Raw genomic sequence first — 13,206 nt, 5'->3', positions numbered from 1 at the left:
GCTTTTCAGGACACAATACGTTAGCTCATCATTGGACGTAATGGTGCTCCCCCTCCATGCTTGAAATCGGACCAGGGAGTCGGGATCTGGTCCCGACCTGGCTTCTTTGCAAGGCTCAGGAGTCCTCCTCGACCCGTGGAGGGGCCGTGTCTGCTTCTCCTCCTGTGCCCCTCACTGGATGCCTTGGTTTCAGCAGTGACTAGCTGGGACAGCCACCACTGGTTCCAGAAGAGGCCATCTGGTGTCAACGGAGGTCTGTGAGAGCCTGGGAATTCTGCGTGCGGACATGCAGAGGCCAAGATTAGTGTGTCCAGACCTCATCTGGCAGGGTTCTATTGACTTGGGACCAGAGAGGCGTTTGAGGGTAGAAGTGAAATCCTCTAAGTAAACCTTGTCTGAGGGACTATTAAGCGACAGAGCAAACACTATACTAATTTTCCTGCCACACTAAACCTCCCGGAGGTGGCGGTGCCCGAGGAGGGCTGGTCAGCAAGGCAGGAGGCCGGCGAGGGGTGGCTGAGACCACGAGTTCTGTGACTTGGTACAACTTACTCTCCCTTCGTCCATCTCCTCCTTTGTGAGGAGACAATAACAAGATATTGTCCTCAGTTCTAACACCAATTTTCATCCTGTTTCCACTGCTCTCAAATTGGGGTGTCACTGACCTGGGGGCGACAGTGGCCAGGGGCTGTGCTGGAGGCGCTGGCAGCCTGCCTCAGTGTTGAAATCCGCACCTCCTTGCCCACCAAGAACGCGTCAGCTCTTCATGACTTTGCTGGCCATTCAGGTTTCCTATTTTGTAAATCCCCTATTAGGCATATTCTTCACCAAATTTTCTATTGACCTGTTTCTACTTAGATTTTTAGGAACTCTCTATATTAATTATATGGATCACAGACGCCTTCTCCAAAACACCAGCTTGTCTCTCTCCTTCGCTTATGACATCTTGTGTCAAAATTAGTTTTTAATTTTAAGGTAATTAAAATTATCACTCATGTCTTTTTTTTTTCTAAAGATTTTATTTATTTATTCCGCCCCCCCGAAAGCCCCAGTAGATAGTTGTCTGTCATAGCTGCACATCCTTCTAGTTGCTGTATGTGGGACTCGGCCTCAGCATGGCCGGAGAAGCGGTGCGTCGGTGTGCGCCCGGGATCCGAACCCCGGCCTGCCAGCAGCAGAGCGCGCACACTTAACCGCTAAGCCATGGGGCCGGCCCCAATCATGTCTTTTATACATTTTGAATTTAGTTCAAGAACTTCCCTACTCCAGCATCACTAAAGTATTCTATATCCTATTTTCTGAGTTTTAAAGTTTTGCTTTTTCACGTAAGTCTTGAATCCATCTGGAATTGAACGAAGGGTCTAATTTTGTTTTCTTCCATATAGGCGGCCAGTTGTCACAGAATGATGTTTTAAATAGGCTATCTTCTCCCCATTCATGGATACACCTCACATACCAAGTCCCCATAAATAGATCAGTACACTAATTGATTTCTGGCCTCCCAGCTGTTCATCTGTCCACGACCTCACAGCACAGCATGTCAATCACTGCAGCATTATAATAAACCTCCAACATTCTTTCAAGCTTTCTTGGCTTTGCTTTGTTCTCGATGCCTTTGATGTGATTAAGCCATCCTTACATTCCTGGGATATATTCTCTTTAGATAAAAAAAGTACTCCACAATCATCACTGGATTCAAGTTACTACTATTATTATTATTTTAAGCAGGATTTGTACACCTACGTTCGTCAGTGAGATCAGCCTGCACGACAGCAAGCTTATACCAGCTCCATGAGATCATAAGCAGTTTATCCTTTTCTATTTTCTGCAAGATTTATAAAAACAGGAATTTCCTGTTCCTTCAAGGTTTGATGAGATTTTAAAGTCAGTGCTGAGTTTGTGCATGTCTGTATGTCTGCCCATTCAGATGTTCTATTTTCTCTCCCATCAGCTTTGTTAGGCTGTCTTTTTCTCAAAATTATCTGTCTATCTCTTCACTTTATTCATATTCGCTTATGATTCTTAAAAATCTACCGATTTTCACATTACAGCACCTTTTTCATTTCTAAATACCTCACCCATTTTTCTTTATCAGTCTTGCCAGAGGTTTGTCTCTTTTATCAGCTTTCCAAAGAACCAGCTTTTGTCTCAGTCCATCTTTTCCATCGTTGTTTCCTATGTCATTAATTTTCACTCTTTCATTTTTGTGCTGAAATACATGTCTGCACACAAGTACAGAGAAAGAACTCTGGAAATATCCCCACCACCTTGAGACAGCAGGACAACAGTCACCTCTGAGGAGGAGGGAATGGGGAGGTGCTAGTGAGGACAACGGTCACTGTTTATTCCATAACCAGTACTATATCTTCTGAACTTTTGAAATGAGGATATATCTGTGCACTTTTTGTATAATTAAAAAAGAAATGACTAAAAGCAGGTCGACTGTGGCACTGAAATGACTTAGTTTGTGCAAAGAATTCAGAGAACACGACATACGGCTGCCTCTTCGCCATCTGGGCAGCTTTTCCATGACAAGAATAATTTCTCTTTCTCCCACGGTCCTAACATTTTTATTTGGATATTTTGTTTGGGAATCAAGACCTGCTTGCACTGCAGTTTAGTTTGACGGAACCTGATAATGACAGGAAATGACGTTTTATGGACTTAAAAACAAGCCTATATAATGACACCGCCACTCCCGAGCAGTCTGGGGCCTCGCTGCTGGCTCCTACGTCGGCACTGGCACCTCTGGTGCCCCGTGTATTCCACGCCGTCACTGCGGGCGGTGCAGCTGCTGCTGTTCAGCGTCTGACCTGCTGCTACAGCAGGACCTCCAGGGCCAGGGCGTTATGTTTTATTCGCTGATGTTTGCCAAACGCCCAGAACCACGCCAGGAATTGATGGTGGATGTAAAGATTCATCACAACTCAGTCCTTGCACGTGACTGAAGCAAACGGGGCAGTCATGAAGCTCTGTCACTGTTTCATCCGGAGTCTCGGCTCCTCCTCCTCGTCATTCTCGTCTCTGCAGCTCAGGCCTTCACGTGGCAGCCGGGACAGCTAGAGCCCCTCCCCGGTTAGGCTCTTCTCCCGCACGCGGGATGTCTCCATCCCCCTTCCTCTTGGGGGCTCCGTCCAGCCTGGCCTGTGGCGTGCCCACCCCCGAGCCCTCTCAGTGTCGGCACCAGAGCGCGAGGAGAGTCCCCGCTTCCGTCGTCTCTCCAGATCCTCCCCGTCCTTAACCCAGGTTCACTCTTCCATGAGGCACACACCAAGGTCTCACGTGGCTGTGGATTTGAACCCAGGCTCTGCCGAACACAGCCACGGGATCCAGGCCTTAAGTATCCTCATCTATAAAATGGACTCAAGGGCCAGCCCCATGGTGTAGTGGTTAAGTTCTCTCGCTCCTCTTTGGTGGGTGGCCCGGGTTCATGGGTTCGGATCCTGGGTGCAGACCTACACCACTCGTCAGCCACGCTGTGGCGTCCCACATACAAAATAGAGGAAGATGGGCACAGATGTTAGCTCAGGGCCACTCTTCCTCAGCAGAAAAAAAAGAAAAGAAAAGAGGAAGATTGGCAACAGATGTTAGCTCAGGGTGAATCTTCCTCAGCAAAAAAATAATAATAATAAAATAAAATGAAATAAAATGGACTCAATAGTCGGGTCCATGTGGTGCAGGTGTTCTGAGGATTCAACGAGAATGGACCGCAGTTCAGCCTGGAACCTGAGACGCACTACATGCTCACAAGGCAGAAGCTACAGCCGCACACCCCTCACGTCTTCAACACACAGCTCCCAGGGAGGGGGCCAGCTCTCCCAGCCGGTCCCGGGGCGGGTCTAGCCTGACTTAGGGAGGCATGCATGGGGTTGGGGGAGGACAGAAACGCAGTGCCAGGCACAGAAAGCGAGACTGACCCAGGCTTGTCCCCCTGCAGGGAGCCTGTGGCCTCCCCGTCCACCAGTCACGGGGACTTTGCGACTGTGCTTGCCCTTCAGGCCACGTGAGGCTCACTGTGACCATCACTGTGGTCACGGCTTGGGGGACAGAAGGTGGTATCTGCCCCATGTCCTCTCCCGCTGGAGGTGGCTCTGACCACGTCTTGTCCCAAGGTGGTCATACTCTGCAGCTCACAGTCTACACTGAGCATCACCCAAATCGGGGTTATTACTCAATGAATTATTAATTTGTAATTAATGAAAATAATGAATATTCACTAACAAATAGGAAGGTAGAAATGTATGAAAAGAATGATTTTCACCTTAATGATAGTAATAATAACAGCTGGCAATTATTTCCCTCTACCTGACCATTCATGAACTCAATAACACACACACACACACACACACGAGACCAGGTTAACCTCTCACTGATGTGTGGTCAGTAAACAAGGCAATCGGCCCCACGAGTCTCGACACAAATGGTAAAGGCCGAGCGACAGATGGCCGAGCACACAGTCTCAGCCAACCTCCAGCTCTGAGACGCAGAGCAAACACCACCGGGGCCTGAGGTGACCGCTGCTCCAGCCAGAGCCGGTCATCTCAGATCCTGTTCTCTTTAACACAACTGCAAAAAGATTTTAACCTCAACTCCCCGACAATTCAACTGTGTTTAAATTAAATCTTGACCCCCAGCTGAATCAGTCCGGTACCACCGGAAACAGGAACGTACAGGCATGCGGTAGGAGTCAACGTACCAGGCAGTATCCTTCCAACAAGAGCATCTAAGAGCCAAAAGGATTCTTCTTCGTTCTTTGTTATCAGAATCAGATATCCCGCTATGAAGTTCATGCCCTGCAATTAGAAAATGAGAGACAAATTCACGTCGCGTGTAGCCACCGCAAGGTCTCCGATTGTCTGGCTGCCACTGATCTTCCACGTCTCTCACCCTCCCCTGAAACCTGCATAATTCTAGAATTTTAGTAAAACTCCAGAGACACGAAGGAACTGCCATCTAGTGATGCATCTAATCAAGCCCATGTGAAGGGAAGAAAAGGAAAATGGTTAAAAGAATCTGAATACTGAATACTGCCTTAGAAAACCTCTTCAAGGAACAGTCCCCTTATGCTAAAATACAACTTACGAGTGGTTTCTAAAAAAGATTGCTCTGATATGTACTAACAGCAGGAAACTCCATAGCAGAAGGGAAACTAGACCAGTGACCACATTTCATAACAGCCATAAGTAACACAGTCTGACACAAGGGGTGGGGAAAGAGAGTGTGGATGGAGGCTGTTTCAGGGAATTCTCGTCGCACTTGCCAAAGGGCGGATGTTGCCAAAACACTCGAAGTGTGTGACTCAGCTGAGAGAAGCAGCTAGAAGCAGCTAGAAGCAGCCGAGGGCCGGGGGCCCAACCACGGTGAGCTACTGTCACTACTGTCACCTCTGTCACCTCCGGGCGACTGGGTTTCAGACGCTTCTACCTTCTGCTTTTTTTGCTGTCTGTATTTTCTAAAATAAATATGTACTTCTCTAGTAATAAGGGAATAATCCAGCTTTTGTCAACCTACAAGTATGGACACAGAGACACTACAGAGGGAGAACGCCATGTGAAGATGGGGGCAGAGACTGAGCCTAGGCTCGGCAGAGGCCACCCGGAGCTGGGAGGGCCTGGAGGAGTCTCTGTCACGGCCTCAGGAGGAACCAGCCTGCCCACACCCGGCTCAGACTTCCAGCCTCCAGACGTGACACACCCAATTCCCAGTGTTTACGGCTCTCAGCCTGTGGTCCTGTGTCCCGGCAGCCCCAGGAAACTAAGACATGTGCATCTGTGTGTATAAATATGTGTACATACATATGTGCGTGTATAATCTGAAAGCCAGCAGAGCTCTGGCATCATGCCAATATTTAAAATTGTGGGGTTTCTTTTTCAAAGCTGTTTGTGCGTGTGTGTGTGTGTGTGTGTGTGTGTGTGTGTGTGTGTGAGGAAGAGTGTCCCTGAGCTAACATCTGTGCTAATCTTCCTCTATTTTGTGTGCGGGTTGCCTCCACAGTGTGGCTGATGAGTGGTGTCAGTCCCTGCCTGGGATCTGAACCCAAGAACCCGGGCCGATGAAGAGGTATGCGCCGAACTTAACCACCACGCCGCTGGGCCGGGCCCCTAAAGCTATTTTTAAAACCAACAAGAACAGTAACTAGAGTAATCTAGACAGTTTCTCGGCCATCCTGCCCTCCCCACCAAAGGCTGAGTCCTTGTTCCTGGACGTTAGGTTAACGACGGTAACAAAGCCCAGAATCAGGACTTGTCTGGGAGAACGGGCCGTCCCAGCTTCACCTGTCTGCAGGCGCCCCCACAGGGGACAGCACCATGAAAACACAACCTGACGAGTTACTCGGGGACACGAGCAGGTCACTACGCTTCTTTGCAGCTGGTCTTTTCAAAAGGATCCGCCTCACTCTCCCCAGGCTCCCCCTTTCGTCTCGACCCAGGAACAATGCCACGTGCCAACCACGCGGGAACACAAGCTGCCAGACGACCCCCGCTGCGCCAACTCTGTCCAAGCCTCACACAGGACCCGGCGCCCTCAGCTCCTGTCTGTGACGAACCCCTCACCCGTGCCTGGAGAAGGACGCCCGTCACTGTGGTCTCACTCCCCGTCCGCTCCGGACACCTCTGGACAAGCCTCGACTCTGGGAGCACTGGCCGTCTGCAGCTCAAACGCACGGAGAGCCACCGCCACCCGCGACAGCGTGCGCCTGTGCTCATGGCCACGGTGACGGGCAGCACCCCGGGAACGGGAGTGGCAGCTCCTGCCTACACCCTGCCTGGCACCCTCGGCGGCCTCCCTCGAGCTGACTCAGAAACGGCCCACCTGGCGGGAAGCCCAGCCTGTCACCTGCACGCCCCCCAGAGAGCTCGACTCTCCCTGCCAGGCTCCGCCTGCATCCCCAACATGAAGAGAAGTGTCCCCGTCACGCGCTCCAGGCTGAGGGTATGGCAGGGAGGACAAGAAATGGTCCTCCTGCCTCAGCGCTGCTTCCCGAAGAAATCCCAGACAGGTGAGACCGGCAGGCGCGTAGGCCACTGTCACGCTACCTGCAGGGAGGTTGTGACTGCACGAAAGGACCTTGAAGGAACCCCCCCCAACATACACACTCATACTCTCACACACTTACACGCACACACACTCTGCACCATGGCGGAGGTGCTGGTCACTCTGTGTCCAGACAGCACAGCCCTGTGCTCCCTTGCATGACCTCCTACCCGCCTCCTCACCCCACACCCTCCCCCCAACACCAACAGAACCGTCATGGGTCCAGTGGCTTCTCTAGTGGGAACACTGAGTCACAGGCCGGCTGAGGGGTCGCTGGTCAGGGAGTCTCTGAACTGCGCTCATGGGGACCACCAAGGCCCCAGGACGACAGCCCTGTTATAAGTCTGTGGGTGTCCACCGTCATCACCCTCCCTGCTGGCGCCTGCTGACTGCAGGGGGCTCACCTGGCAGTACCCCACGCCTCGGTTGTGGCGCCCGTGGGCCAGCAGCACGTTGTACAGGGTCTTCTGTAAGCAGGGGTCGGCGCCCCTCCGGAAGTTCACATTATCCGGGAAGGTCCTGTTCATATCTGCAGGGAGGTGCTCGACAGAGTTATTCCAAAGGTGGAAACAGAAGACTGGTCTGTGAGGAACCAAAATCCTTCCCTGTCTACCCCTCAGGGAGGCCTGAGCCCCCACCGGTTAAGGGCTGGGCTCTGTCCACCTGTGAGGAATGGCTTCCACCCAGGTATGTGCTTGAATCACACAGAAAGGCTCCACAGCAACCAGTGCCTGCAGCCTCCACTGTCAAGGCCGAGAGCGGCTGGAGGCAGGAGGCAGGAGGGGGCGTTCCCTGGATGCTGTCCTGCTCCAGCTACGCTCGGGAGGATGTGGCGGGTCCCAACAGCCATTTTTCCCAAATCAGTGCTGGCGAGTGGGCTCCTCCGACCTGACACCGGCCCTGCAGGGCCCTGACACTTCCTCGCTTCCCTCCACTGCGCAGACCCGCCGGCCCCTCCACCCTCACACCTCCCTCTTAGCTGGGCGGGCTTGACTCTAGGACCACGGGTGACAGGTGAACAGTTTACACAAAACTTTGGAATATTTTCCCAATTCTGTAGATCTAAAATGTAACGAGGCAGAACACACCGCGATGCCTTCTCAGAGATAAACAGACAGAACCGCAAACTAACAACGAAATAAACTCAGCACTGCCGGGCTTTGTCTGCAGGAGGGCTCCCTGGCCAGCCTCTTCCTGCTTGCCAGACACCTGCTTCCTCGGCCCGTCCCCTCCCGCCCGGCCCAGCCCAGCCATTCTGTACTGACACTGGGCGACCTCACCAGAACAAAACCTTGCCTCACACCAACCTCACGCCTGACTTTTTTTTTTTCCCTTTGCTGAGGAAGATTAGCCTTGAGCTAACATCTGTGCTCATCTTCCTCTATCTTGTTTGTGGGACGCCTCCACAGCATGGCTGCGTAGGTCCCCGAGCCCGGGATCCGAACCTGCAAACCCCAGATCACCAAAGTGGAGCGTGAGAACTTAACCACCATGCCACCAGGCCAGCCCCACGCCTGACTTTTTATTTATTTATTTTTTTTTATTTTTTATTATTTTTTTTTTTTGGCTGATTCATTTGTTTACTTGGCCAAATGCAAGCCTCCAGAATTATGATTTTTTTTTTTTTAATTTTTTGTTTATTGCAGTAACATTGGTTTATAACATTGTAAAAATTTCAGGTGTACATCATTGTACTTCTATTTCTGCATGGACTACATCATGTTCACCACCAAAATACTAATTACAACCCATCACCACACACATGTACCGAATTATCCCTTTCAGACGCCTGACTTTTTAGAGCTCAGTTTTGTATGTTACCCCTGCAGACGCGTGGAAGGGGACAAAGATGTGTGTCAGCTGAAACAATGACACCTTTTTCTGATCCTAACGACCCTCCTTAGATTAGTGTTGTGTGTGTCACTGTCCTGCCTACCATCACCGAAATGCATTGGGACCCCCACTCACACATGTGGATCTGAAGATAGCACACCCCCCGAGCTCACTGTCGTGCTGTAAGAGGAGCATACCCGAGCTCTCCCCTCTGCCTAGGGAAATCCTGCCTCTCCTCCAGCACTGACGCCTGCACAGCCGCTGGAAACGCCGCGCCAGAATTCTCTTCCCACCTCCAGCCCAGGCCCAGCCTTTGCGCGTAGAGAACCAGGTCTGAGCAGAATAGGAAGCTTCGTGCCTCCAAGCACATTATTTTTCATGGTATGTTTTTTCACAAAAATATTTTTTCTCTGCAATTCTAAACATTCCAAAAACTGAAATCGATCAGGAGGGAATAAGAGTGTTTTTTACTAATTCAGACTAGCGTGACCAGCCCTGCTCATTCCTACATAATATATTTTATTATGAGAAGTTTCCCCGCGTTTGAAATCTCTCTACCTCCCTTCTTCCCATCGTGGAGGTGGCTGTGGACAGGGACGTTCAGTCTACGGTTACATGGCATGACCCATCCACTCTACTGTCCCTGTAGAATGATGTACCCAAATTCCTCAAAAGAACAGACGTGGAATTACCAGTGACCCAGCAATCCCACTTCTGGGGGTACCCCCAAAGGAACTGAGAGCAGAGCAGCATTAGTCACAACAGCCAAAAGGTGGAAGCAATCCAGATGTCCATCGATGGATGGGTAAACAAAATGTGGTCATCCACACACTGGGATCTCATTTGGCCTTAACAAGGAAGGAGACCCTGACACCTGCTACAACACGGATGGACCCTGAGGACATTATGCCGAGTGAAATAAGCCAGACACAGACAGACAAATACTGTGTGATTCCACTCATACAAGGGACATCCAGCCATCAAGTTCACAGAGACAGAAAGTAGACGGTGGTGCCAGGGGCTGGGGGTGGGGGAGGGAAATGGGGAATTTAATGGGGACAGAGTTTGTTTGGGAAGATAAAATGGTAAATGTCATGTTACGTATATTTTACCATAATAAAAAAAATATCCAAAAACGCCAGCACTAAACAGAGGCTTTAAACTCATTTTCAAACAAACAGCAACATTCTATTTTATTTCACACGCTCGGCCTCCCTTGGTCCCAAGGTCTCTTCCCAACCTGAATCAGCATTTCTGGCCCCAGGAGGGACGCCTCAGGCTGGGCCTTCAGCTTCTGTTCTGAGACCTTGGCAGAGGTCTGCTGTGTGTCCGGATGCAGCCACCCAGCTCAGCTGGCCCCAGCCCTCCCCACCGGCTCCACCCCGGGGGATAGGAGACCCCCAGGGGCTGCCAGCGAGGGCTGAAGGCCCCCTTTCCTTATGTTGAGGGCATACCACTCTCTCACTGTCACAAGTCAGTCAAACTTCTCAGAACTTAAAAGTAATAGGATTTTTTTTTAAATTAAGTATTTGTGGGCTGGCCTGGTGGTGTAGTGGTTAAGTTCACATGCTCCACTTCAGTGGCCCAGGGTTCACGGGTTCGGATCCTGGGCACAGACCTACACACTGCTCATCAAGCCATGCTTTGGTGGCGTCCCACATACAAAATAGAGGAAGATGGGCACAGATGTTAGTTCAAGGCTAATCTTCCTCACCAAAAAAAAAAAAAAAAAAAAGGAAAACAAAATTTAAGTATTTGTATTTCTCAAAAACTGTTAAAATCAGAAAGGCAGAAGTATTTCCTAAAAATCTAATGACTCAGTTTAGGTTAAACACTTTTTTGAGCACTCTGAACCTCAAGAGCCAGTGAGCCTACGTGACTACTGAGGAAAGTGGAGGAAAAAGAAGTTAGATGCCCAAAATATCAGCGTCCCTAGACGATAACTAGAGTTTGACACAAAGAAAGAAAACACTGGTGTGTGGCCTTACCACACCTGAGCAGGCGTCAGCCCACTCTTGTCATTCTAGGCGAGAACCCCTACAGTGACTACCTGACCGCACAGTCACGGCTCGCTCGGCCGCCTCCTCTGTTCCTTGAGGGATTCTCCATGGAAGAAATCGGTCTCTCTACGACCATTTCCTTACTAGCCAGCTGGGTGCTCTCAAATATTTGCTGAAGGAATTAAAACACTGTTCTTTCCTAATGAACACAGTTTTTTTTTTTTTTTCCTGTGAGGAAGATCAGCCCTGAGCTAACATTCATGCCAATCCTCCTCTTTTTGCTGAGGAAGACCAGCCCTGAGCTAACATCTATTGCCAATCCTCCTTTTTCTCCCCAAAGCCCCAGTGGATAGTTGTATGTCATAGTTGCACATCCTTCTAGTTGCTGTACGTGGGACACGGCCTCAGCATGGCCGGAAAAGCGGTGCGTCGGTGCGTGCCCGGGATCTGAACCCGGGCCACCAGCGGCGGAGCGCGCACTTAACAGCTAAGCCATGGTGCCGGCCCCCTGAACACTTAAGTTTTGATTTTCCTTTGAGAAAAATATAATTTCAAATTGCAACCAGCTGGTGCATCTTCGACAAAGCAAGCTTCTCCACCAGCATCACGATCTTGAAGACGGGGTGCACACACAATTCCTCCCTCGGGGGGTGCTCCCCCGCCCCTTGGCTCAGCCGCCATCACCTGAGGGACGGACATGCCTCACCTGTCCTGATCGCCTCCTCCAGGCTGTCATTCCTCTCTCCCTGGAGAAGCCGGTGGTAGTAGCCGGGGTTTCGGTCCATCTGGGCCTGAGCCCCGCTCACCCCCATCCAGACTCGGGCCCGGTGCTCAAGCGGGACGCCTTTTCGGATATAGCGCTTCACTGAAACCGAGAAAGGGCCACTTCAGGGGGACGGACGAGGCTCTCCTGAGGCCAGAACCTCGGGGAGGGCCCGCCAAGCCAACAGCACTACCTTCAATGCTTTTAGCTTTCCCCACTTCTCCCCCTGAACAGAACATACAAAAGATGCAAAACTTCACACACCTCCATCAAAACTGGTACGTACGCTCGTTACAGAATTTGCTCTCCTCCCAAGAGCACAGTCGGGCGGGCTCCAATAACCCCTGTACTCCACTTCCCCATCAGCGCACAGAGCTGACGGACCAGGGGCTGCGCAGTTCACCCTCTGGTCCTCCCTCGCCCCGCCCAGCAGACCATGCGAGACACTGTGGACTGAAGGCGGGTTAGCCCCTGACCGGCCTCAGGCTCCTGGTCTGGGGGGCCACTCGACCAGGTGTGGCCCAGGGTGCTGAGAGTGGAGCTGGTGATGGCAGAGACACTGCACACGGGAGGGACAGGAGCCACGCTGAGTGAAGGGACATGCAGCAGGAAGAGACTCCCCGTGGTCCCGGGGAGCCGCAGCAGGGCAGTGAGGGCTGGAGGGACAGCTGTGGGCAGGGGCAGACCTGGAGCCCTCGTGTGCCAGACTCAGGCTTGGCCGCGTGGTCCTGCCCTGGAGGTGACAGGGAAACAGCAGGGCCCGAGGTCCTGGGTGTTCTGGAAAGCTCTCTGCAGCCACACAGAGGACAGATGGATCGTGAGAGACCAGCGAGGCCAGGCTGAGCAGGAGACAGCGGCGTCGGGGCCACGGGCTGTGTGACGTGCGTGGCTGGACGCGGGCGGCTTCAGCCACAGGTGTCCTGGTCCTGTGTGCAGCTCATCTCTGTAAACCGAGAACTGCCGCATCTGGGAGGGGTATTTTTACTGATAGTAAATATGTGAAAGGTAATCAGTAATTTTCTAACGACCACAGAAACATATAGGAAAAGAAGCCAAAAACCACGTGTTTCCTCAGTTAACCACTGTTCCGTAATCTCCCAGGCAGATGCGAAAGACCTGTGAGGCTAACGTTCCAGTCAATTCCAGTCAGCCCAGGGGCCGCCTTACGCTTCTAATGACCTTAATTTAACCCTCAAAACAGTTCATTTTCAAAGCACATATTCAAAGCTTAGTTGTTTTCCTTGGATATTATACTATAAATGCCATTATTTTAAAAGAGACCACACTCCAGAAAAAAATAAAAGCACACACAATTAGTGAAATTCCACAAGCTGCTGTAAAAAGAAAAAATCAGAGGCACTAGCTGCGTTTAACAGAAAAAAATTATAGGAATAACATTACAGGTTACAGTTGAGAAAAGCACTATCGATAAAACCTTACTAACTCAAACGCCGAGGCTACCAGAACTGACGGTCGTCCGTTCGTGAGCACCTTAAATGCAAGCCCCGCAGGCCACGCCTCATGCACCTGCCACTCCTTGAGGGGCACGTGGGGCAGCAGGAGCACACTGTGTAT

The 13,206-nt window shown here is 51.1% G+C and overlaps 1 protein-coding gene across 3 annotated transcripts in view; it reads right to left on the bottom strand.

Moving 5' to 3' along the window:
- The window catches only part of GRTP1 (growth hormone regulated TBC protein 1), a 29,925-nt gene that overhangs the window by 10,123 nt on the left and 6,596 nt on the right, over positions 1-13,206 (bottom strand). For 2 of the 3 annotated variants that reach the window (XM_087435811.1, XM_087435809.1), the window contains exons 3-5: positions 11,575-11,733; positions 7,440-7,564; positions 4,697-4,793 (exon numbers count right to left, since the gene is read on the bottom strand). In XM_087435811.1, coding sequence (XP_087291937.1) covers positions 4,697-4,793; positions 7,440-7,564; positions 11,575-11,733 — 381 coding nt within the window. The remainder of the gene's footprint in view (positions 1-4,696; positions 4,794-7,439; positions 7,565-11,574; positions 11,734-13,206) is intronic. The other variant, XM_087435812.1, reaches the window with a different exon arrangement.

The sequence above is a fragment of the Ceratotherium simum genome, chromosome 10 (genome assembly GCF_057802395.1).
Source record: "Ceratotherium simum simum isolate JZ-2026a chromosome 10, ASM5780239v1, whole genome shotgun sequence".
In the NCBI taxonomy this organism is placed as follows: domain Eukaryota; kingdom Metazoa; phylum Chordata; class Mammalia; order Perissodactyla; family Rhinocerotidae; genus Ceratotherium; species Ceratotherium simum.
Note: the sequence above shows the minus strand (reverse complement) of the source record. Positions and strands in the feature narration are given on the sequence as shown.